This window comes from Lampris incognitus, chromosome 7 (assembly GCF_029633865.1).
Source record: "Lampris incognitus isolate fLamInc1 chromosome 7, fLamInc1.hap2, whole genome shotgun sequence".
Lineage (NCBI taxonomy): Eukaryota > Metazoa > Chordata > Actinopteri > Lampriformes > Lampridae > Lampris > Lampris incognitus.
In genome coordinates this window covers 67228530-67252621 of record NC_079217.1, presented here as the reverse complement: position 1 = coordinate 67252621, position 24092 = coordinate 67228530, and the positions used below count along the sequence as shown (strand labels likewise).

General features: G+C 48.0%; 1 protein-coding gene across 2 annotated transcripts in view; it reads right to left on the bottom strand.

The window, feature by feature from the left end:
- abcg1 (ATP-binding cassette, sub-family G (WHITE), member 1) overlaps positions 1 to 24092 on the bottom strand; it is a 68953-nt gene that overhangs the window by 8597 nt on the left and 36264 nt on the right. Inside the window, exons 5-12 of one of the 2 annotated variants that reach the window (XM_056283706.1) lie at positions 20781 to 20831; positions 16977 to 17122; positions 13199 to 13322; positions 5385 to 5499; positions 4386 to 4528; positions 4203 to 4301; positions 2635 to 2803; positions 2031 to 2131 (exon numbers count right to left, since the gene is read on the bottom strand). In XM_056283706.1, the coding sequence (XP_056139681.1) occupies positions 2031 to 2131; positions 2635 to 2803; positions 4203 to 4301; positions 4386 to 4528; positions 5385 to 5499; positions 13199 to 13322; positions 16977 to 17122; positions 20781 to 20831 (948 nt within the window). Of the gene's footprint in view, positions 1 to 2030; positions 2132 to 2634; positions 2804 to 4202; positions 4529 to 5384; positions 5500 to 13198; positions 13323 to 16976; positions 17123 to 20780; positions 20832 to 24092 lie in introns of both variants that reach the window. The other variant, XM_056283705.1, reaches the window with a different exon arrangement.

Sequence of the window (24092 nt, the reverse complement as noted above, 5' to 3'; positions counted from 1 at the left end):
TGTATATCTGTGGTCAACTACATATTGTACACCACTTTATACTACACGCCTGTGGTCAAACTACATATTGTACACCAATTTATACTGCCCCCCTGTGGTCACACTACATATTGTACACCACTTTATACTGCACACCTGTGGTCAAACTAAATATTGTACACCACTTTATACTGCACACCTGTGGTCAAACTAAATATTGTACACCACTTTATACTACACGCCTGTGGTCACACTACATATTGTACACCACTTTATACTGCATACCTGTGGTCACACTACATATTGTATACCACTTTATACTGTACACCTGTGGTCAAACTGCATATTGTACACCACTTTATACTGCACACCTGTGGTTAAACTACAAAAAAACCTAGCTTACAGAGACTTCGAGTAGCTTATATGATGCTATGAGAATGCTACTAAAAAGAGGTAGATGGTGTAGTGCAGTGAAATGTTTGTGGCTGCAAGAGTCAGTACCTTTCAGGCTCTTCTAAGAAATCTCAAGTATAAATGTATTAGCCAGCTGACTGAGTCTGATAATGTAATTATCATAAGTTTAACTAATATAAGAGTCTGATAATGTAATCATTATGAGTTTTACTAATATGATTCTGATAATGTTATCATCATGAGTTTAACTAATATAAGATTCTGATAATGTAATCATCATGAGTTTAACTCACATAAGATTCTGATAATGTAATCATCATGAGTTTTTTTTTTAAATTTATTTCTGATTTTTCCCTTTTTTCTCCCAATTTAGTGGCCAATTGATCCCTATTTTAATTCAAACACCCACCCTCGCACTGCATGCGTTCGCCAACTGCGTCTCTCCGGCCGGCAGTCTCGAAGGAGACGCCTCCCCACTTTCGTGACAAGGCGAATCCAAGCCGAACCACTGTTTTTCCGACACACACAGAGACGCATTCACATGACGAACACAAGCCGACTCCGCCCCCCTCCCGAAGACAGCGTTGCCAATGATTGCTGCTTCATCGAGTCCGGCCATAGTCGGATCTGACGAGATCGGGGCGCGAACCCCAGTCCCCAGTGGGCAACTGCATCGACACCAAGCCGATGCTTAGACCGCTACACCACCGCGGACGTAATCATCATGAGTTTAACTAATATTAGATTCTGATAATGTAATCATCATGGGTTTAACTAATATAAGAGCCTAATAATGTAATCATCATGAGTTTAACTAATATAAGATTCAATGCCACACGCCACCAATCCCAGCAGTGGGACCACTGGTATAGCTGCTTCCTTGTAAGACACTGATTTGTTCCATTTATGCTATTTTATTGTGTTTCCTTCATGGATTGTCTAGGGTTTATCTTTTACCGATGGTTCTTATCTTTTATGGCTTTATTTCATTTACCTTGTCTTTGTCTGTTATGGACCCTGAGTCTGCAGTAAAGTTTTGAGTGGAGTTGAGTTGAAAGTGTTTGATCTCTGTTGTAATTATGTAATGTAACAATTTAAAGTTGCAATCCTGAAGATTTTGTTTTCATTCAACTTAGTGACCCCTACATACTGGTGATACAGGTGATAGTTGTGTTACTGGTGATAGTGTTCATACTGGTGATAGTGTTCATACTGGTGATACCGGGGGTGCTGGTGATACTGGTCACTGCAGTTTTTCCTTCCTCATTTGGCTGCTATGGTGAAGCTATATCACACTATACACCCTATAATTTTTCCTTGCAAATTCCTAACAGACACTAACCATTCAAATCAAATACTACCAAAGCCTGCAAGATATGGACATTCATGGATTAAATATTGTCTTAAATACACCAGAGATAGAAAGTATCTAAAATGAAACTTGATTGCATGTAAATCTTCAGGATTGAAGCTTTAACATAGTGTGAAAATGGGCTTTTCTTTGGTCAAGTCAATTTGATTTGTGTAGCCCAATATCACAAATTACAAATTTGCCTCAAGGGGCTTTACAGCAACACAACATCCTGTCCTTAGACCCTCACATTGTTGTTTGGTTCGAGGTGAGGTGTGAATCTGACCTGGAACGGAATGTCAGCCATGGTTTTAGCGAGGTAGTATGCCTTTAGACTGTACCAGTAGTTCAGATGTTCTCGCAGGAAAACGCCCATCTCCAAAGGAACTGGAGAAAGAAGAAAACACAACTTCTTCCATTACCTAAACTACTCCTAACCACTTCTAGTAACCTATTAACATTTAAACTGGTCCAAACCCTCCCAGTAATCTACCATTACTAACTGCTCCCAACCTGCCCAGTAACTTACCATTAATATCTGGTCCCAACCCTCCCTGTAACCTACCATTACTACCTGTTCCCAACCCTCCCAGTAATCTACCATTACTACCTGGTCCCAACCCTTCCCGTAATCTACCATTACTACCTGGTTCCAACCCTCCCAGTAACCTAACATTACTATCTGGTCCCAACCCTCCCAGCAATCTAACATTACTATCTGGTCCCAACCCTCCCAGTAATCTACCATTACTATCTGGTCCCGACCGTCCCCGTAACCTACCATTACTACCTGGTCCCAACCCTCCCAGTAACCTACCATTACTCCTGGTCCCAACCCTCCCAGTAACCTACCATCGTCTTAACTGGTCCAACCTTAGAGGAAAACTTACAGGTCAGCACAGTTGGCATGAGTGCAGCGAACATGAGGAAAAGCATGGAGAAGAAGAGGAAGCCAGAGTTACTCAGAACCTTCTTGGCTTCATTTCCAATTCCCAGGTATAGCAGACCGATGAGAATGCCGATCCCAATGTGAGACATGATCCGCAGGTGAGTCAGAACCTAGAGAGAACCAGAGCAGCAGCAGAACCCATCAGCACTGTAGGACAAACTCAAACTGAAAACCTGTTTGATGGACAGAACTTTTCTGCTCAAAGTTAAAATGTGATTGACCACACAAAGGCCAGAAACTGCTTCTGTGGAGAGCCATATAAATGCCTCTGAGAAGCAACACTTAGAAGGGCTTTCCACTTTCAAACCGGTCATTAATGAGCATGTTGAGCATGTCTGCAGGCAGGCACATGGTACCAACACTGTCTGCTGCTGTAGTGCAGCAAGGTTTCTATACACACTTGTTTGTTTGTTTGTTGATTTTCCTCATTTCAATATCCAGATATGGAAGCTCTAGACCGTGGGACAAGGACGATGACATTGGTTGTCCTGTATAATGTGCTTTTGTAAACATGGCAATGCCCTTAGGGAACAGTTGGGTGTTATGTTCAAGTATGTTGACAAATACGTTTGCCCACAAAATGTAGACGTGCTGGTATGATGTGTGGTGAGCCATGGCCTGTACATGTCCCATGTGACACGCAGAGAACCACACATCATAGTGGAAGAGCCAGTTCTCCCGCCGTCTCAGATGTGAAGTCAGATAAAGCTGATCAGCCACAACATTTTAGAAACATCCCAATGTATGATAACCCCATGTGATCTGTCAAATGACTGGCTGAGACACTCAGTACAAAAACAAAACCCAGATGTTTGTTGACTGGTTATTGACACAGAGTTGCTGACTGGTTATTGATACAGAGTCGCTGACTGGTTATTGACACAGAATTGATTACTGATTATTGATACAGAGCTGTTGACTGGTTATTGATGCAGAGTTGCGGACTGGTTATTGACACAGAGTTGCTGACTGGTTATTGATACAGAGTTGGTGACTGGTTATTGACACAGAGTTGCTGACTGGTTATTGATAGAGTTGGTGACTGGTTATTGACACAGAGTTGCTGACTGGTTATTGATACAGAGTTGCTAACTGGTTATTGACACAGAGTTGCTGACTGGTTATTGATACAAAGTTGCTGACTGGTTATTGACACAAAGTTGATGACTGTTATTGGCATAGAATTGATGACTGTTATTGATACAGAGCTGTTGACTGGTTATTGACACAGAGTTGCTGACTGGTTATTGATACAGAGTTGCTGACTGGTTATTGACACAGAGTTGCTGACTGGTTATTGACACAGAGTTGCTGACTGGTTATTGACACAGAGTTGCTGACTGGTTATTGACACAGAGTTGTTGACTGTGGATTGGGTGTTTGCTGGGGAACGGGTTTAACGTCTTTCCATTTTGAAAGAGCCACCGACTGAAAAAGTTTAAGTCTAAGTTTAGGCTGCTTTGCGTGTAGTTCTCCAATATAACCAGCAGATGGCGTGTCACTTCTCACCGAGTCCCTGAGGATGCTGAGGAAGGTCCTTCTGAACAGAATGGAGAACTGAGTAACACAGCTGGCCGACAGACTGTGACATCCTTCAGAAGACGAGTCCTGAGAGGGAGAGAGACAGAAATGACCGTCATCCTGCTGTATGTCTCTCTGGACAACAGTGTGTGTTTGTGTGCTGGCTGGTACCTCCTCAGTTTTCCAGATGAAGGAGTTGAGCTGTTCTCCCCCGTTGACCTCCGTCTCGTACTCTTCCTCACATGTCTTGTCCTGAATGGCCTTCACCAGCCGCGCTGTCTGGTCTCCATACTCCCCTGACGCCACCTCCATCACTGTGCGTGTGTGTGTGTGTGTTGTAAGGGAGAGACTCTGTCATACACAAGACCTTCTGCTGACAGCTCAACTATGCAGTAGTGGGTAGGAGCTAATCTACAGGGTAGTAGTACTGACTAGAGTAAAACTACATGGTTGTAGTACAAGGTGACAGGATGCTTGAGTTTGGACTCAGTCTCTGGTCCACACTTTGAAGGACTTGGCTTTGGTTGCCGCTTTATCGGCAAGCTCAGTAAAGGGCAGTCTAATGTAGTGAAGTGTTATGACCTTACATGTGTGAAACCAGGTGGCGCCTGAAACACGCCGCCCTTCCTCAATAAACACGAGAGCATAGTGAAACTGGCTGGGACTACAGGTGCAGTCAGGCCGCTTAACTGGCTGGCCAGTCTGTACACAGCTTATGACGTCATTAGTCTCCACTAGGACCCGACCCCTTACAGATCTGCTCTGTATGTGTTCTGGACTACAGGACAGCAGGTAGTAGTCATGGTGGGGGGGAGGGGTATTTGCTGAACGGCAGGTAGTAGTCGTGGTGGGGGATTGGGGTATTTGCTGGACGGCAGGTACTAGTCGTGGTGGGGGATCGGGGTATTTGCTGGACGGCAGGTAGTCGTCGTGGGGGGTCAGGGTATTTGCTGGATGGCAGGTAGTAGTCGCGGTGGGGGTCAGGGTTTTTGCTGGACGGCAGGAAGTAGTCATGGTGGGGGTTCAGGGTATTTGCTGGACGGCAATTAGCAGTCGTGGTGGGGGTCAGGGTATTTGCTGGACGGCAGGTACTAGTGGTGGGGGTGGGGGTATTTGCTGGACAGCAGGCAGTAGTTGTGGTGGGGGGTCGGGGTATTTGCTGGGTCTTACCAAAGTCCGCCGGGTTGTGGTAGGTGGGGCAGTTGAGTTGCAGGTCTCTCAGGTAGGGCACCAGGTTGGAGACTTTTCCTCTGTAGACACACTGACCCTGACTGAGGACATACAACTACACACAAACACACAACTAATTAAAGTCTCATCGTTTCATTTCTGTTAAATCATCCCTTCATCCGTTACAACACTTTATTTTAAGTGTGTGTCAGTTTATTTAAACTTGATCAGTAACATAACGTCATTCTAATTTAAGTGCTTGTTATTTTATCTTGGCTTTAAATAATGCCCTCATCAGTTCCTCTCACACCACTCACTACATGCTGTTGGGAAAAAGAACGTTTTAATTATTTAACATAATTAATATTTAGTTCATGTTTACTTCATTAATACTATTATTTCTTTTATCAACACGTCAGTAGCATAATTATCTACTAATATAATAAGTGATTATTAATAACATACATACGCATGTGCATGTGTGTGGTGTTAATAAGTAAGCTACTGAGGTGAAGGTGGCGGCAGGGTGGTACATTGGTTACTGGTATTTTCTCTATAGGCAACAGCAACATATTGACATATATCTTACAGAGATGAGGAGAGAAAGAGTCTGTAACCACATAATGTAACTAACTTTCAGATTAGTTCAGCTAGTTTACTGGTGAGCTGGGTTTACGTCTCCTTCAGACAGATACGTGTACAACACTGTTGTGCATCTCAGCAAGCTTCAGTCTCTCGGCTAGTTTGTCGGGTGACTGCGCGTTGCGGAGAAAAAAGTTCAAAACAATTCAACTCTGGCAGTGGGTGGGCATGTCCATGACACGAGCACGCCTGCGACACTGTCACGGGACCCTCCCCCCCCCGGCGGTCCACCTGACAGGTCACCTGCGCCTCCCTGCCTGCCCACTCACTTCTCGCTGAGAGTGAAGTACTGAGGCCTGTCTGGAGACAATAATGGTCCAGGTCTTCCAGTATAGTCATGCTTAAACCAAGCCCACGACTTCGACTACAGCAGGTAGATGAGTATTCATGTGGGTGTTTCCATGGAGCTGTATCTTAAATTACTCTCTGACTGGTGCTCGTTGCATATCTCCGTGCTGACTGGACAACTGCTCAAGGTCAAAGCCGGACTGGACGGTGTTCAAGCAAGCCGGCCACACCCCAACTGAGCTGGCATGAACCAAGCCCAGGTAAGATGTGTGTGTGTGTGTGTGTGTCTTCATATATGTGCTACGTATCTGGACTCTGCAGTAGGTCAGGTTATTGTGTTCTTCTGTTTCTTTTTGTGTATTTCTGCTTCCCCTACTATCCTGCTCCTCCTCTTCCACTACACCCTTGCTACTGCCTGTTTAACTGGTACTTCTGATACTGGAACCAACACGTCCTTGCCCTTCACTAGTGAACCAACCTATGTGAGTATTCCCCTGGGGGTAGGTAGGTCCCGGGGTGGTGTAGACGGGCTACATCCTGACATCTTACACCTCTGCCACTTTTGTTAGCGGCATATTATGTTAAAGCTTTACAGTTAATGAGCCCAAACATGTGCATGAGATTAAGCGTGCATGCGCATGCGCATGATTAAACCCATGGCATCAACATCTCACTCCTGCCGGGTACCCAGACCCGGAAACCCTAGTGATGGAGGCACCGGGGTGTTGGTGTGTTGTTGTTAGCTAATGTTTCATGTGTTTTCGGGGTATAATTCATTTGATTTGCATGCCAGCTCAGTAATTTACATGCATGCGACTTACTTGAACATTATGCTAGATTTAAAATGGACTAGAGCTTCCTATCAGAATCAGAGTCAACTTTATTGGCCAAGGGTGTCTATGCACACGAGGTGTTTGACTCCAGTACACAGCAACTACTAGCACTTGCAGACATCACTCACACAAAAAGGGAAGAGAAGAGAACAAAACAACAAACAAAAAAGAAAAAAGTAAATGGAACAACAACAGGACAGTGGAGGCAAGCATGTATGAACAACAGCTATCTCGCTACAATGCAGAGTTTTGTTATGGTTTAATAATCAACAACCTACGCCCATATCTACTACTACTACTACTACTACCACCACTACTACTACTACCACCACCACTACTACTACCACCACCACTACCACCACCACTACTACTACTACTACTACTACTACTACTACCACCACCACTACTACTACTACCACCACCACTACTACTACTACTTTCGGCTGCTCCCATTAGGGGGCGCCACAGCGGATCATCCGTTTCCATTTCTTCCTGTCCTCTGCATCTTCCTCTGTCACACCAGCCACCTGCATGTCCTCCCTCACCACATCCATAAACCTCCTCTTTGGCCTTCCTCTTCTCCTCTTCCCTGGCAGCTCCATATTCAGCATCCTTCTCCCAATATACCCAGCATCTCTCCTCCACACATGTCCAAACCATCTCAATCTTGCCTCTCTTGCTTTGTCTCCAAACCGTCCAACCTGAGCTGTCCCTCTAATATACTCGTTCCTAATCCTGTCCTTCTTCATCACTCCCAATGAAAGTCTTATCATCTTCAACTCTGCCACCTCCAGCTCCACCTCCTGTCTTTTCATCAGTGCCACTGTCTCCAAACCATACAACATAGCTGGTCTCACAACCATCTTGTAAACCTTCCTTTAACTCTTGCTGGTACCCTTCTGTCACACATCACTCCTGACACTCTTCTCCACCCGCTCCACCCTGCCTGCACCCTCTTCTTCACCTCTCTTCTGCACTCCCCGTTACTTTGGACAGTTGACCTCAAGTATTTAAACTCATCCACCTTCATCACCTCTACTTGCATCCTCACCATTCCACTGTCCTCCCTCTCATTCACACATAGGTATTCCGTCTTGCTCCTCCTGACTTTCATTCCTCTTCTCTCCAGTGCATACCTCCACCTCTCCAGGCTCTCCTCCACCTGCACCCTACTCTCACTACAGATCACAATGTCATCCGCAAACATATAGTCAATGGAGACTCCTGTCTGATCTCGTCTGTCAATCTGTCCATCACCATTGCAAACAAGGGTAGTGTGGTGGTCTATTCCGTTGCCTACCAACATGGGGATCACCAGTTCAAATCCCTGTGTTACCTCCGGCTTGATCAGGTGTCCCTACAGACACAATTGGCCGTGTCTGCAGGTGAGAAGCCAGATGTGGGTATGTGTCCTGGTCGCTGCATTAGTGCCTCCTCTGGTCGGTCGGGGTGCCTGTTCGGGAGGGAGGGGGAACTGGGGTGAATAGCATGATCCTCCCACGTGCTACGTACCCCTGGTGAAACTCCTCACTATCAGGTGAAAAGAAGCGGCTGGTGACTCCACATATATCGTAGGACGCATGTGGTAGTCTGCAGCCCTCCCCGGATCAGCAGAGGGGGTGGCACAGTGACTGGGACGGCTTGGAAGAGTGGGGTAATTGGACAGGTAAAATGGGGGGGGGGGACATGAGTAAGAGTAACACGAATAGAGTCATACCGGCTCGGATGTTGCCCTGGTTAAGAAGGTCTGCTTCAGGTGTTTGGGAACCAGGACCACCTGATGAGAAATGGGCTACTGGAACAAGACATTTATGGACTAGAACCGAGAACCTGGAACTGATGGAATGCTACTGTCACAGCAGACCCCAGGAGAGGGGCTATATGAAGTGTATGTGGGAACTGTGGGCCAGTATGAGACCTACTTCCACACTGGCTCAGAAGCAGCTAGTGGCTCAATGCTCGAATATCATTAGAAGGAAGCTACTGTCACAACTTGAAACGGAGATGCTCCAATAGGATGACTATATAATTCAGCCCCCTGAATGCCACCCATTAGGCAGGAGATACATGAGAACAGACTCCAACCAGATTAAACAATCCTACCAGCCATGACAGCTGAAGCTACTGAGAATCAAATGAGAATCATGGCCAGACTAAAAACAGCCAACCACTGGGCTCTGCTTCCATGACTCATTGACACGGTACCATCACAAAGTCTGCTTGCAGATGTGGACCCGGCCTTACAAAATATATTGACTGCCATCATAATAGAGACCAACGAGCTTGTATATGCCACTGCAACCATAATGCTGGAGATGCTTTGGTACAGGATTAAGAACACAGGTCCCTTCATGGAAGAGAAGGCTGGAAGTCAAGATGAAAGCAGCACAGAGAGAGGTACAGAAAGGTGTGATGAAAGTCAGGCCCTGGTTAGAGAAGTACAGCAAGATGTCCATAAACGAGGCCCTGGACACTGCCAAACAGGGGTGCACAGCTCTGGCCCCCAGGCTGAAGAGATACACTAGAGAAGCAGAAGCCAAAAGAGTAAATGGCCTGTTTGTCAAAGAACCATGCAAATAAACGTTATGTCCCGATGAACTGATTCAACTTTCTGGAACCATCTATAGTGTAATCCCAGCTGCAGAGTAACAAGAGAAAAACATCAGACCCACCCGGAGCAGAGACTGAGCAATATTAGAAGGATTTAAGGGAAAGGGAGGCATCACACAACACCAGTGCTCTTAGGCTCACCAACCCAGTGGGTGGTAGGCCTAAGAGCAGATCACAGCAATATTCCAGAACAAGAACCAGTTATCATCACAGTGGCTGACATCCAACGAGTCTCAAACATGATGAGCTGGACTGCACCAGGCCCTGACATGATTCATGCCTACTGGTTGAAGAAGCTAACGGCACTCCATGAACGCCTGGTGACACAAATAAACCAGCTGCTGCTAACATCACGGTCTCACCCTGACTAGCTAACACAGGGGAAAACAATAATGATCAAGAAGGATCCCCACAAGGGTACAACACCTTAAAACTACCGGCCAATAACATGCCTCTCTACAACATGGAAGATCCTGTCAGGCATCATAGCAGCTAAGCTGAATGGGCACATGAGTCAATACATGAGTGAAACTCAGAAAGGAATTGGGAACAACACCAGCGGATCAAACCATAAGCTACTGGTTGATAGAGCAGTCATCCAAGACTCAAAGACAGACCAACCTGAGCACAGCCTGGATTGACTACAAGAAAGCCAATGATTCAATGCCCCACACCTGGTTACTGGAGTGCTTGGCACTGTACAAAGCCAACATGACACTAATGGTCTTCATCAAGAACTCAATGCAGTGGTGGAAAACAACACTAGAGGCCAACGCAAAGACAATCCCACAGGTAACCATCAAATGTGGCATATACCAAGGTGGTGCACTATCCCCGCTGCTGTTCTGCATAGGCCTGAACCCCGTCAGTCAGATCATCACAAAGAGTGGATATGGATACTAGTTCAGAAGTGGAGTTACCAGGCGTCCAGGTAGCACAGCAGTCTATTCCGTTGCCTATCAACATGGGGATCGCTGGTTCGAATCCCCTTGTTACCTCCGGCTTGGTCAGGTGCCCCTTCAGACACAATTGGCCATGTCTGCGGGTGGGAAGCCAGATGTGGGTATGTGTCCTGGTCGCTGCACTGGTGCCTCCTCTGGTCGGTCAGGGCATCTGTTCGGGGGAGAGGGGGAACTGGGGGGAATAGGGTGATCTTCCCACGCGCTACATCCCCCTGGTGAAACTCCTCACTGTCAGGTGAAAAGAAGCAGCTGGCAACTCCGCATATATTGGAAGAGGCATGTGGTAGTCTGCAGCCGTCCCCGGATCAGCAGAGGGGGTGGATCAGAGACCGGGATGGATTAGAGAGTGGGATAATTGGCTGGATACAAGTGGGGAGAAAAAAGGGTGAAAAAGAAAAAAGAAAAAGAAAAGAAGTGGCGCTACCATCAGCGACCTCCTATAGATGGATGACATTAAGCTGTATGCCAGGAATGAGCGAGACATTGACTTGCTGATCCACCTCACCAGGATCTACAGAGACAACATTGGGATGTCATTCAGACTGGACAAGTGTGGTCGAATGGTGGCAAAAAAGGGAAAGGTGGTGAGCACTGAAGGGGCTGAACGACCAGTTGGCAGGATAACAGACATACAGGACAGTTACAACAACCTGGGTATTCCATAGGCAAATGCAAACCACAAGGAGGCAGCAAGGAGTTCAGCTACAGCCAAATACCTCCAGAGGGTGAGGCAGGCCCTGAGGAGGCAGCTCAATGGGAAGAATGAGATCAACCATCAACACATATACCCTACCAGTCACCAGATACCCAGCTGGAATAATAAGCTGGCCAAAGGAGGCGATAAAGTCCACAGATATCAGGTCACAGAAACTCCTCACAATGCACGGAGGTTCCCACCTGAAGTCCAGCAGCCTGAGACTGTATCTCCACTCCTGTAGGCTTCCTCTTTGGCCTGACGAAGCTGCCTGAGTTTAGCTGTGAACCAGGGCTTACTGTTGTTAAAGGTACAGAAGGCTTTGGTGGGCACACAAGTTCTCATAAACTTCTCTTAGATAATCTCTTTTTTTCTGATACTCATGATGTCATCAGTCTCATTTGCATACAGCCAATCAGATCAAATCATCACAATATGAAACATGCCCACCCTTACCACCAACCCTTGCTTGTACCTGTGACTGAAAGATCAGCTCATGAATCTTAATTAGGACCAGACCAGTGGCCCACATTTCTTGAGACAACCAAGAACAGCTGTGGATAAATCTATATCAAAATAAAAAATGTTGCTCAGGATTTATTATGCTTTGTTCAAGGTTATTATACATGAAAACCTGAATCTGAGTCTAAACTGGGAGGTGGTGATAATTTGTGGACTGTCCTGACTCGTGCCCTTTGAACTGGGAGGTGGTGATAATTTGTGGACTGTCCTGACTCGAGTCCTATAAACTGGGAGGTGGTGATAATTTGTGGACTGTCCTTACTCGTGTCCTATAAACTGGGAGGTGGTGATAATTTGTGGACTCCTGACTCGTGTCCTATAAACTGGGAGGTGGTGATAATTTGTGGACTGTCCTGACTTGTGTCCTATAAACTGGGAGGTGGTGATAATTTGTGGACTGTCCTGACTCGTGTCCTATAAGCTGGGAGGTGGTGATAATTTGAGGACTGTCCTGACTCGTGTCCTATAAACTGGGAGGTGATGATAATTTGTGGACTGTCCTGACTCGTGTCCTATAAGCTGGGGGGTGGTGATAAAAGCCGGTACTGGCTATAAGCTGGGGGGTGGTGATAAAAGCCGGTACTGGCTATAAGCTGGGGGGTGGTGATAAAAGCCGGTACTGGCTATAAGCTGGGGGGTGGTGATAAAGGCCGGTACTGGAATGCTGCAGAGAATGGACCTCTGGTGAGCTGAATCCACACTGAATAAAACAGAGTTGAGTGGAGACCCTTTTTCATGAGCTGTCCAAGCCGGTAAACACGTATGGCTGCCCAGGAGGAGGACTTGGTCATGTGGGAGGAACCAAGTGGGACATGCTGGGTTCATGACATTCTGGTGAAGACAGAACACATGTGAATATGGACGCGGGACAGTTCAGTTATGCCGCAGTAGTTTGAGGAGTTTGTATGTATGTTTTGATGCTTGTCCCGTGTAAATGGTCTCCACTGAACTCTGTTGTATTGGACCTGGGCTCAGCTGACCCCAGGGATCAGGACCTGGGTTCAGCTGACCCCAGAGAACAGGACCTGGGCTCAGCTGACCCCAGAGAACAGGACCTGGGGTCATCTGACCCCAGAGAACAGGACCTGGGGTCCTGCTCTCTGTGAAGGACTTTCTGATGGTTTACGTGGACCAGGTGATAGACAGGATACTGACGGGGTGTTCATGTGGATGTAACCAGAGTCCACCCAGCCGGTCCTGACCTGCAGCACCCTTCCTGAACCACACTGCTGTGTGAGCCCGACGGCTTCATCTAGTGGTCACCTTGTCAAAGAGCTCGAAGAGCTTCGCGCTGGGCTGGTGGATGGTACAGATGACCGTACGACCGCCCTGAGCCAGAGCCTTCAGCAAGGACACCACCTGGAAACACGACGAGCTGTCCAGACCGCTGCAGGAACACACACACACACACACACACACACACACACACACACACACACACACGATTTCATTTGTCAAATAAAATCCAAACTGAAGCAGAAATAACCAGCACCGCGGCAGTAAGCCGGTCTGTGTGATACCCGGTATGTGTGATACCCGGTCTGTGTGATACCCAGTCTGTGTGAGCTGCTCAGCACAGTGGCAGTAAGCCGGTCTTTGCAGCTTTACGTGGTCGCACCATGAAGTCCTGCATGACAGCTGCAGCAGGCTGCCAGGCCAGACACCACCCGTCTGCTGTTTTGGTGGATGTCTTCTAACCATAACACCAGGTTTCACTTTCACTATTCGTCTTCTCTAAAGACTGACTTTCATGCAACACCGCTGGCGTGTGTTGATGCTCAGCACCCAGGCTAGAACATCCCAGAAGGCTGAACCAGGTCTTCTGGACCCAGCCTTTAATGACATACGCTTCACCATCATCAACCAGGTCTTCTGGACCCAGCCTTTAATGACATACGCTTCACCATCATCAACCAGGTCTTCTGGACCCAGCCTTTAATGACATACGCTTCACCATCATGAACCAGGTCTTCTGGACCCAGCCTTTAATGACATATGCTTCACCATCATCAACCAGGTCTTCTGGACCCAGCCTTTAATGACATACGCTTCACCATCATGAACCAGGACTTCTGGACCCAGCCTTTAATGACATACACTTCACCATCATCAACCAGGTCTTCTGGACCCAGCCTTTAATGGCATACACTTCACCATCATCAACCAGGTCTTCTGGACCCAGCCTTAAATGGCATACGCTTCACCATCATGAACTAACTCATTAACTCACATACCCAAACTACCACATATACCCACACTGACACACATACCCACACTAACACACATATCCAAACTACTATTACTTTCGGCTACTCCCCATAGGAGTATAGATATACTATAACACATACGTATACCTAAACTAAACCCGCTGGTGGACACCGGTGGTGAGGGAAGCCGTCAGGCTGAGGAAGGAGGCCTTTCGGACTTGGTTGGTCCAGGGGTCTTCAGAAGCAACAGACAGGTACCGCGAGGCCAGAAGGGCTACCACTTCAGCAGTTGCGGAAGCAAAAACTCAGGTGTGGGAGGAGTTTGGCGAGGTTATGGAGGACGACTTTCATTTGGCCTCAATGAAGTTCTGGTAAACCATCCGGCAACGCAGGAAGGGGAAGCAGGGCTTGACTCAGGCTGTGTTCAGCCGGGGAGGGGAACTGTTGACCCGGACTGGGGATGTTGTCGAGCGGTGGAAAGAACACTCAGGGGAAGCCCCACCCATATCCCTGGCCGAGGTCTCTGAGGTAGTTAAAAAGCTACTCAGATGCTGAAGGCTCTGGACATTGTTGGGCTGTCTTGGTTGACACACCTCTTCAGTGTCGCGTAGAGGTCAGGTACAGTACCTGTGGAGTGGCAGACTGGGGTGGTGGTTCCCATATTTAAAAAAGGGGACCAGAGGGTGTGCTCCAATTATCGGGGCATCACATTGCTCAGCCTCCCTGGGAAAGTCTACTCTAAGGTGCTGGAAAGGACGCTCCGACCGATTGTCGAACCTCAAATCCAGGAGGAACAATGTGGATTCTGTCCTGGCTGTGGAACAACGGACCAACTCTTTACCCTTGCAGAAGTGCTGAGGGGGGCATGGGACTTTGACCAGCCAGTCTACATGTGTTTTGTGGACTTGGAGAGGCTTACGACCATGTACCCCAGCGCACTCTGTGGGGGGTACTGTGGGAGTATGGGGTACCGGGGCAGTTGCTACAAGCCATCTGGTCCTTGTATAACCAAAGTGAGAGCTGTGTCCACATTCTTGGCAAAGAGTCAAACATGTTTTCGGTGGGTGTTGGACTCCACCAAGGTTGTCCCTTGTCTCTGATTCTGTTTGTGATATTCATGGACAGGATCTCAAGGCGCAGCAAAGGTGAGGAGTGTGTCCGTTTTGGGAACCTCAGAGTTGCATCGCTGCTCTTTGCAGATGATGTGGTTTAGTTGGCTTCATCAGAACGCGACCTCCAGCACACACTGGGGCGGTTTGCAGCTGAGTGTGAAATGGCCGAGATGAGAGTCAGTACCTCCAAGTCTGAGGCCATGGTTCTCTACCGGAAAATGGTGGATTGCTCCCTCCGGGTTGAGAATGAGTTGTTGCCTCAAGTGAAGGAGTTCAAGTATCTTGGGGTCTTGTTCACGAGTGAGGGTAGGATGAAGCAGGAGATTTACAGGTGGATTGGTGCAGCATCAGCAATAATGTGGACGTTGTACTTGACCATTGTGGTGAAGAGGGAGCTGAGCTGGAAGGCAAAGCTCTCAATTTACCAGTCAATCTTTGTTCCAACCCTCACCTATGGTCATGAACTTTGGGTAGTGATTGAAAGGGTGAGATCGTGGATAAAAGTGGCTGAAATGAGTTTCCTCCGTAGGGTGTCTGCGCTCAGCCTTAGAGATAGGGTGAGGAGCTCGGACATCCAGAGGGAGCTTGGAATGAAGCCGCTGTGCCTTCGTGTCGAAAGGTGCCTCCTGGGCACCTTCCTTTGGAGGTTTACCAGGCACGGTCAACTGGGAGGAGACCCCGGGGTAGACCAAGAACTCGCTGGAGGGACTACATGTCCAATCTGGCCTGGGAACGCCTTGGGATCCCCCAGGAGGAGCTGGAGGGCGTTGTTGAGGAGAGGGATGTCTGGAGTGCCCTACTTAGTTTGCTGCCACTGCAACCTGGCTCCAGAGAAGCGGCTGATGATGAATGAATGAATGAATGAATATACCGAAACCCAAAAAAAAGAAATCACTGTCCAAGGGAACGAACGCCAGCCAGGATAACGGTTGGAACCACCAGTCTGCATGGGTTAGCAATTAGCTTAGCCTGCCCTGCTTCTGCGTCCTGTCAGACTGCCCTCGGTGTTTCCTCTTCGGGCACAGCTCCAGGCAGGGCCGTGGGCCCTGGGATCACAGGACGTAGCAAACCAGGCTCCCTCAGCCGATCCAGCGCCAGCTCTCCTGGCCACCAAACGAAGACAAACTTAGATGCAGACGTGGACAAAGACCATGCATGGATGGTACTGGCGAGACTGCCGTGAATTCGTGCTGTCATCTTCCCACACTGGAAGCAGAATAACACTGTATTGTTTATAAGGGTGGGCATACGTGCAGTCAGCTGAGACTGAAGAGGCCACCTGCTGGGACAGGCGCCAGCATCTCTGCGACCCTGAGAGCAGGATAAGCAGCTTGGATAATGGATGGATGGAAGGTCACTTAGATGATGATGAAACGTATCTGTCAATAAACGCTGTTTCCAGATGAACCGATTCAACCTGCTGTGAACACAGCTGAGAGTTTCAATGAGTTGGCAGGAGACTAATTGTGAAACAAGCCTACTAATATTTCCACAATGTGTAAATGCTTAACGAGCTTAGTTACCACAGTGAAAGTGACCACAGAGCGGTGTAATGGAAGGTTGTGGAAAGCTTAACCTTAGTCTTGATATGAGGATACAACGGAGGAAAGGATGAAAGCTAGGAAAACCTTTCAGCGACATTCCCCTCCAGTCCACAACATGCCCGCACCTCATCACACGGTCCACAAACACACTTCCTGGTACTGGTTGGGGTAAGCTGACCTGGTGGGCTCATCGAAAAACATGACTGGTGGGTTGTTGATGAGCTCCAGAGCAATGGCTAGTCTCTTCCTCTGACCGCCGGACAGATGAGACGTCCGCGTCTTACAACAGTCCAACAACCCCAGAGCTGTGAGGATCTCCTTCACCTACACACACACACAAGTATATAAACACACACACACACACAACGTATATAAACACACACAAACATACACGAGTAAACAAAAATACACCCACACAGTACCAGAGTACATACTGATACACATGATCACAGAAGGTTGAATCTGGGCACAACGTTTATTGGCAGAATCGTTTCATCATCACCTAAGTGACCTCTTCAGTCTCACCTGACTGCAGATGTCCCAACACTTATAAACAATACAGTGTCCTCACCTGACTGCAGGTGTCCCCACCCTTATAAATAATAGTGGCATAACGACCCAAAACCAATGACCAGTTTCATATGCAAATATGGGTGTGACCATTAACTAGAGTTACAATGGTCATGTGTACTGTTTAGAGGGTTGGGGAATAGTTGCAATCACAGCATTGTAAGATGGTGACAGATGTACTCTTAGCCCCCCCCCCCTCGGTTCAGGGATGGTCGTTCCCTCTTCACATTGATGGCCTCTTTTGACTCCCTGTTCAAACCAGTGTTCCTCCCTATCAAGGATGTGCACATTCCTATCCTTGAAAGAGTGGCCACTGGACTGTAGATGGTGTAGACTGTGGAGTCCTGGTCTATAGATGGTGTAGACTGCGGAGTCCTGGCCTGTAAATGGTGTAGACTGTGGAGTCCTGGTCTGACGTGTTAGCTCTCCTGTGTTGTGTCATCCTCTTGGCCAGCGTCTGTTTAGTTTCCCCAATGTACAAGTCACGGCAATCCTCCTGGCACTTAACAGCTACACTGTATTGGGGTGGACCAATTTCTGGCACAGCTTGTTTTGGGGTTTGAAAGCGACTGAGACGTGGAGTTTGATAAGTATGTGTCTCAACTGTTTCACTGATCAGTCAGTGTGGTAGATATAGTGAGTAGGGTGTAGGATGACAAGTGGTCAGGCACTGGAGAACATTTAACAAATTTATTAATTGGAACAACAGAACGATTTGTATAACTGGCACCTCTGCTAATCTTACCAAACTCTCGCCTATGTAACCGCCAGATGTCCTACCTGCCAAAAGGAATGCGAAGCGGTGCGTGGCCTCTCGCTTCCTGGTGTAGTGATCGCGCGGGTCCATCAGGACCTTAGCATATGGCCGCTCCTACACAAATGTGTCCGCAGCGGCACCTTCTTGTGGTACCTCTTGTTGTTGGGGCGACCGGGTTCCCGGCGGTATAACCGGGTGGGTCGATTGGACTCATTAGCCTTGGTTGGCAGTCAATCTAGAAGAAGAGCAACTCTGATTTCAGACCCGGGTAGATGAAGCTCGTTAGCCTGTCGGGCAGTTCATCTAGGAGAAGGACAACTCTGATTTCAGACCCGAGTAGATGAGGCTCGTTAGCCTGTCGGGCAGTTCATCTAGGAGAAGGACAACTCTGATTTCAGACGTCCGCTGCCTTGCAGGTGCACTTGTCTACAGGAAAGGCTCCGGGAAGAAACCCTGAGGAAAAATCTGCATCTGTCTTCATTGCCAGCAGTCTCGCTAGTCTTGCCATTGGTAGTAGGTGGTCTCGGACGAGAGAGTGGGGTTGATGATGCGCAACTCTTCCTCACTTTAATCATCACCCAAGTCATCAGTCACCCATCACAGGACGACTAGACGGTCCTCGTCGCTGCGACGGATGAATGAACAGCAGTAGTAGGTGGTTACCTTAGTACGGTGGCTGTTACATATCAAACATGTCTTGGAACAAATACAATGTTCTACATGGGGTATTTAGTCAGTAGTGTCTGTTGTGGTAATTAATACGTTGGAGTTGGTGACGTATATTCGTTAGAGTCTGGGGTAGTCATGGTGAGGTAGCTTTTAGTGAGCAGATGCAGGGAGTCCAACCTACTGTGATATTTTGTGGAATCTTGCTTCCAAACAACTAAAAACATGCCGTACAGGTCCAGTAAACTGGGCTGCACCCCACTCCCGCTGGATGTGGACCCCAGAGATAAGGTTGCCATTTAGGCTCTGCTGAAGCCCCAGCTGTCCCTTGGGACAAGAGTGTCCTCTGGTCCACACAGCAAGCACATGCTCTTAAACTAGAACCACCAATTTTCAAAGTTTGATAACTGTGATAAAACAGATACAGATCTGCCGCTCCCTGGGGGCTCCTAAAATTGCATATATCTACATGAAAACGAGTTTTAGATCAATCGCACAAAAAAAATTATGATCAGATCTACCTAAAACGACCATGGACGGTCAACATGACCGTCTCGTAATCTGCGCGTGATGGTGGGTGTCATGTCAATATTTATGACGTGTGTTGGTGGCGTCATTTCCTTGGTGAAGTTCATTGCTGTGTCCTAGAAACACACTAGCGCCCTCCAGTGCAGAGAAGTAGTCTAAACTTGATGTGTGATTATGTCCAACATGTCTGGGTACAGACGCCGTTACAGACGCACCATGACTACCACTGAGGCACTGCAGTGTTTACAGGCGTTGGACAGCGGCCATTTTAAATTGTTTAAAATAGTATTAAAGTTGTTAAAATGTTAATTTTGGTGTCAGTTAGTTTCATAACAGACACATTAACATATGTAATGCATTAATATCTCAGCTGGGTATTTATCTTGGCACAATATAGAGTTTAAACACCGGCCGTCATTTTGACCGCCCACAGTTGTTTTAGGCAGGAGTGAAACCCCGGTCGTTGCCCCACTGCGACCTCCTCTGGCACGTTCTTTGGTATTTATCTGTTTATCTGTTTATTTATCGGGATCCCCATTAGCTGTGCCCTAAAGCACCGCTAGTCTTACTGGGATCCACATAAAAACAATACATTTAATACATACATTTAAAAACAAGACAGAGAAAAACAAAAACAAAAGAAACAAAAATAGAAAAACCTACATTAACCTTTACAGTACACATGAGTCATCATCCAACAGCAAAGAGACATAGACAAATCATTCCAATGTGCAAACTGTTGAGACCATCCAGGCTATAGAATTCAGTTCCAAACACACCTTACCCTGTCCTGTATGCGTATGACCATGTATTTTGCATCCCACAAATATAATGTTCCAAGGTGTTTCTTTATTTGCTATTTAAATAGTGATTTCTGTGTCAGTTTAGTCATGGGCAGTGGTAAGAAATCCCATGCTTTCATTGATCTGTATTCTACTGGATGCTTCAGACAATCAGTGTTTGGCTTAGGAAGTGAAAACCGGCCTTCTGTTGCCTGTCTAGTGGCATATGTATATATGATTCTGAATTGTGTTTTAACTGATTGTACTGATATAATGGAGTCTTGTAACACACAGACATGCAAGTATATGATATGGTGGAGACACTTGCAGTCAGTTGAGACTGAAGAGGACACAGATGAGTACTGACACGTTTCTCTCAATACATGTTGTGCCCACATGAACTGACTCACCTTTCTGTGACATCCTTACCTGGACTACTGAGCATGCATCAGGACACTAGCACACAGACAACAGTACCTCTAACAGTACTAACATAGTACCACAGTATATAGTGATACACATGGTACACAGACAACAGTACCTCTAACAGTGCTAACATAGTACCACAGTATATACTGATACACATGGTACACAGACAAAAGTACCTCTAACAGTACTGACATATTATAGTAAACAGTGATTAAAGAATGAGAGGAAAAGGGTCTGACTGAACACTTACCAGCTCTTTGCGTCCCTCCACTTTCTCCTGTAGCTTCAGATTGGCTGATACCTAAAAGAAAAGTGTCAACAAATATGACTGGCTGATACTTTGACTGGAGACAAGAGAAAACAACAGGGTGTCATGCCAGATCATATGCTTTTCCACAGTGTCACATTCCACATGATACCAGAGAACAGGAATTAATCTTTCACTAAGTTTGCATCCCCTCCGAGAATCGCCACCTTAACGTGGTGGAGGGCTTTGGGTGTCCCGGTGATCCTGGCAGCTGTGTTGTCAGGAAGGTTTCCCAAAGCAGGGTTTCCCAAAGCAAATTGGTCCCAGGGGAGGGGCCAGACTAAGAGCGATTCCCAAGAAACCGAATGAAATAACACCAGCAGAACTACAGCAACCCGCCCGGAAAAGGGAAACCGGGGCCCCTCCTGGAGCCAGATCTAGGAAGGGAGCTCGCTGTCGAGTGTGTGGTGGCTGGGCCTTGGCTCATGGGGCCCGTTCGGGCCCAGCCTGAAAAAACAACATGGAGCCACCACCCTGTGGACCCACCACACGTGGAGATGAGCACTGGGATAGGGTGCAATGCAGGCCGAAGTGGAATGACTCCTCTCTGGCAGGGAAGGACCCTGAACTGGTGCGGGAGGTGGAGCAGTACCAACTAGATATAGTTGGGCTCACCTCCACACATACTATGGACTCTAGTACCAAATTCCTGGGGAGGGGCTGGACACTTTACTTTTCCAGAACTGGCCAAGGTGACAGGCGCCGGGTGGGTATAGGGATACTCACAAGTCCCCGGTTGAGCACCGCCATGGTGGAGTTCTCCCTGGGGAATGAGAGGGTCGCCTCTATATGACTGCGAGTCGCTGCAGGGAAGGCTCTGACTGTGGTGTGTGCTTATGCACTGAATAGCAGTTTGGAGTATCTAGCCTTCTTGGAGGCCGGATACTCCTAGGCCTCCAAGGCGCCTGGGGACTCTATAGTTCTGCTGGCGGACTTATACAGTCACGTGGGCAACAATGGAGAAACCTGGAGGGGCGTGATTGGGAGGAACGGCCTCCCCGAACTGAACCCGAGCGGTGCCTTGTTATTGGACTTTTGGGCGAGTCATGGATTGGCCATAACAAACACTATGTTCGAACATAAGTATCATCAGATCTGCGGCCGTATGTTTTGGACACTCGGGTGATAAGAGGAGCAAAGCTGTCAACTGATCACCCCTGGTGGTGAGTTGGATCAGATGGTGGGGAAGGCTGCTGGACAGACCTGGCAAACCCAAACGTGTAGTGAGGGAGAACCACAAATGTCTGGCAGAGGCCCCTGTCCATGAGGTCTTCAACTCCCACCTCCAGAAGTTCTCGTGTGTCCCGAGGGAGGCTGGGGATATGAAGTCTGAGTGGGCCATGTTCAGTGGTCATAAGGTCATCAGTGCATGTTGATGTGGCAACCTAAGAACCCGCTGGTAGACACTGGCAGTGAGGGAAAACATCAGGCTGAAGAAGGAGGCCTTTCAGGCTTGGTTGGCCCAGGGGTCTCCTGAAGCAGTCGACAGGTACCAGGAGGCCAGAAGGGCTGCAGCTTCGGCGGTCACGGAAGCAAAAAACTCGGGTGTGGGAGGACTTTGAAGGGGGAGCCGGGCCTGACTGTTCAGCCGGGGAGGGGAACTGCTGACCCGGACTGGGGATGTTGTCGAGTGGTGGAAAGAACACTTTTGAGGAGCTCCTGTACCTGACTAACACGTCCTCAGAGGAGGAGGTAGAGTCCGAAGACTCAGGGGAAGCCCCAACCATATCCCTGGCAGAGGTCTCTGAGGTAGTTAAGAAGCTCTTCAGTGGCAAAGCGCCAGGTGTGGATGAGATTCACTCTGAGAAGCTGAAGGCTCTGGACATTGTTGGGCTGCTTTGGCTGACACACCTCTTCAGTGTCGCGTGGAGGTCGGGGACAGTACCTGTGGAGTGGCAGACTGGGGTGGTGGTTCCCATATTTAAAAAAGGGGACTGGAAGGTGTGCTCCACATTGGGACATCATATTGCTCAGTTTCCCTGGGAAAGTCTACTCTAAGGTGCTGGAAAAGAGACTCTGACTGATTGCTGAACCTTGGATCTAGGAGGAACAATGCGGATTCTGTCCTGGCCGTGGAACAACGGACCAACTCTTTACTCTTGTGGAAGTGCTGAGGGAGGCATGGGAGTCTGACCAGCCAGTCTCCATGTGTTTTGTGGACTTGGAGAAGGCTTATGACCATGTACCCTGGGGCCCTCTGTGGGGGGTACTGCGGGAGTATGAGGCACCAGGGCAGTTGCTACAAGCCATCCGGTCCTTGTATAACCAAAAGTGAGAGCTGTGTCCGCATTCTCAGCACAAAGTCAAACATGTTTTCAGTGGGTGTCGGACTCCACCAAGGTTGTCCCTTGTCTCTGATTCTGTTTGTGATATTCATGGACAGGATCTCAAGGCACAGCAAAGGTGAGGAGTGTGTCCATTTTGGGAACCCCAGAATTGCATCTCTGCTCTTTGTAGATGATGTGGTTTTGTTGGCTTCATCAGAATGTGACCTCCAGTGCGAACTGCAGCTGAGTGTGAAATAGCCAGGATGAGAGTCACCACCTCCAAGTCTGAGGCCATGGTTCTCTACCGGAAAATGGTGGATTGCTCCCTCCGGGTTGAGAATGAGTTGTTGCCTCAAGTGTAGGAGTTCAAGTATCTTGGGGTCTTGTTCACGAGTGAGGGTAGGATGAAGCAGGAGATTTACAGGTGGATTGGTGCAGCATCAGCAATAATGTGGACGTTGTACTTGACCATTGTGGTGAAGAGGGAGCTGAGCCGGAAGGCAAAGCTCTCAATTTACCAGTCAATCTTTGTTCCAACCCTCACCTATGGTCATGAACTTTGGGTAGTGATTGAAAGGGTGAGATCATGGATACAAGCGGCTGAAATGAGTTTCCTTCGTAGGGTGTCTGGGCTCAGCTTTAGAGATAGGGTGAGAAGCTCAGACATCCGGAGGGAGCTCGGAGTAGAGTCGCTGCTCCTTCGCGTCGAAAGGAGCCAGTTGAGTTGGTTCGGGCATCTTATTAGAATGCCTCCTGGGCGCCTTCCTTTGGAGGTTTTCCGGGCATGTCCAACTGGGGGGAGACCCTTGGGTAGACCCAGAACTTGCTGAAGGGACTACATGTCCAATCTGGCCTGGGAACACCTTGGGAACCCCCAGGAGGAGCTGGAGGGCGTTGCTGGGGAGTGGGACGTCTGGAGGGCCCTACTTAGCTTGCTGCCACCGCGACCCAACCCCGGAAAAGTGGCTGATGATGAGATAAGAGGAGA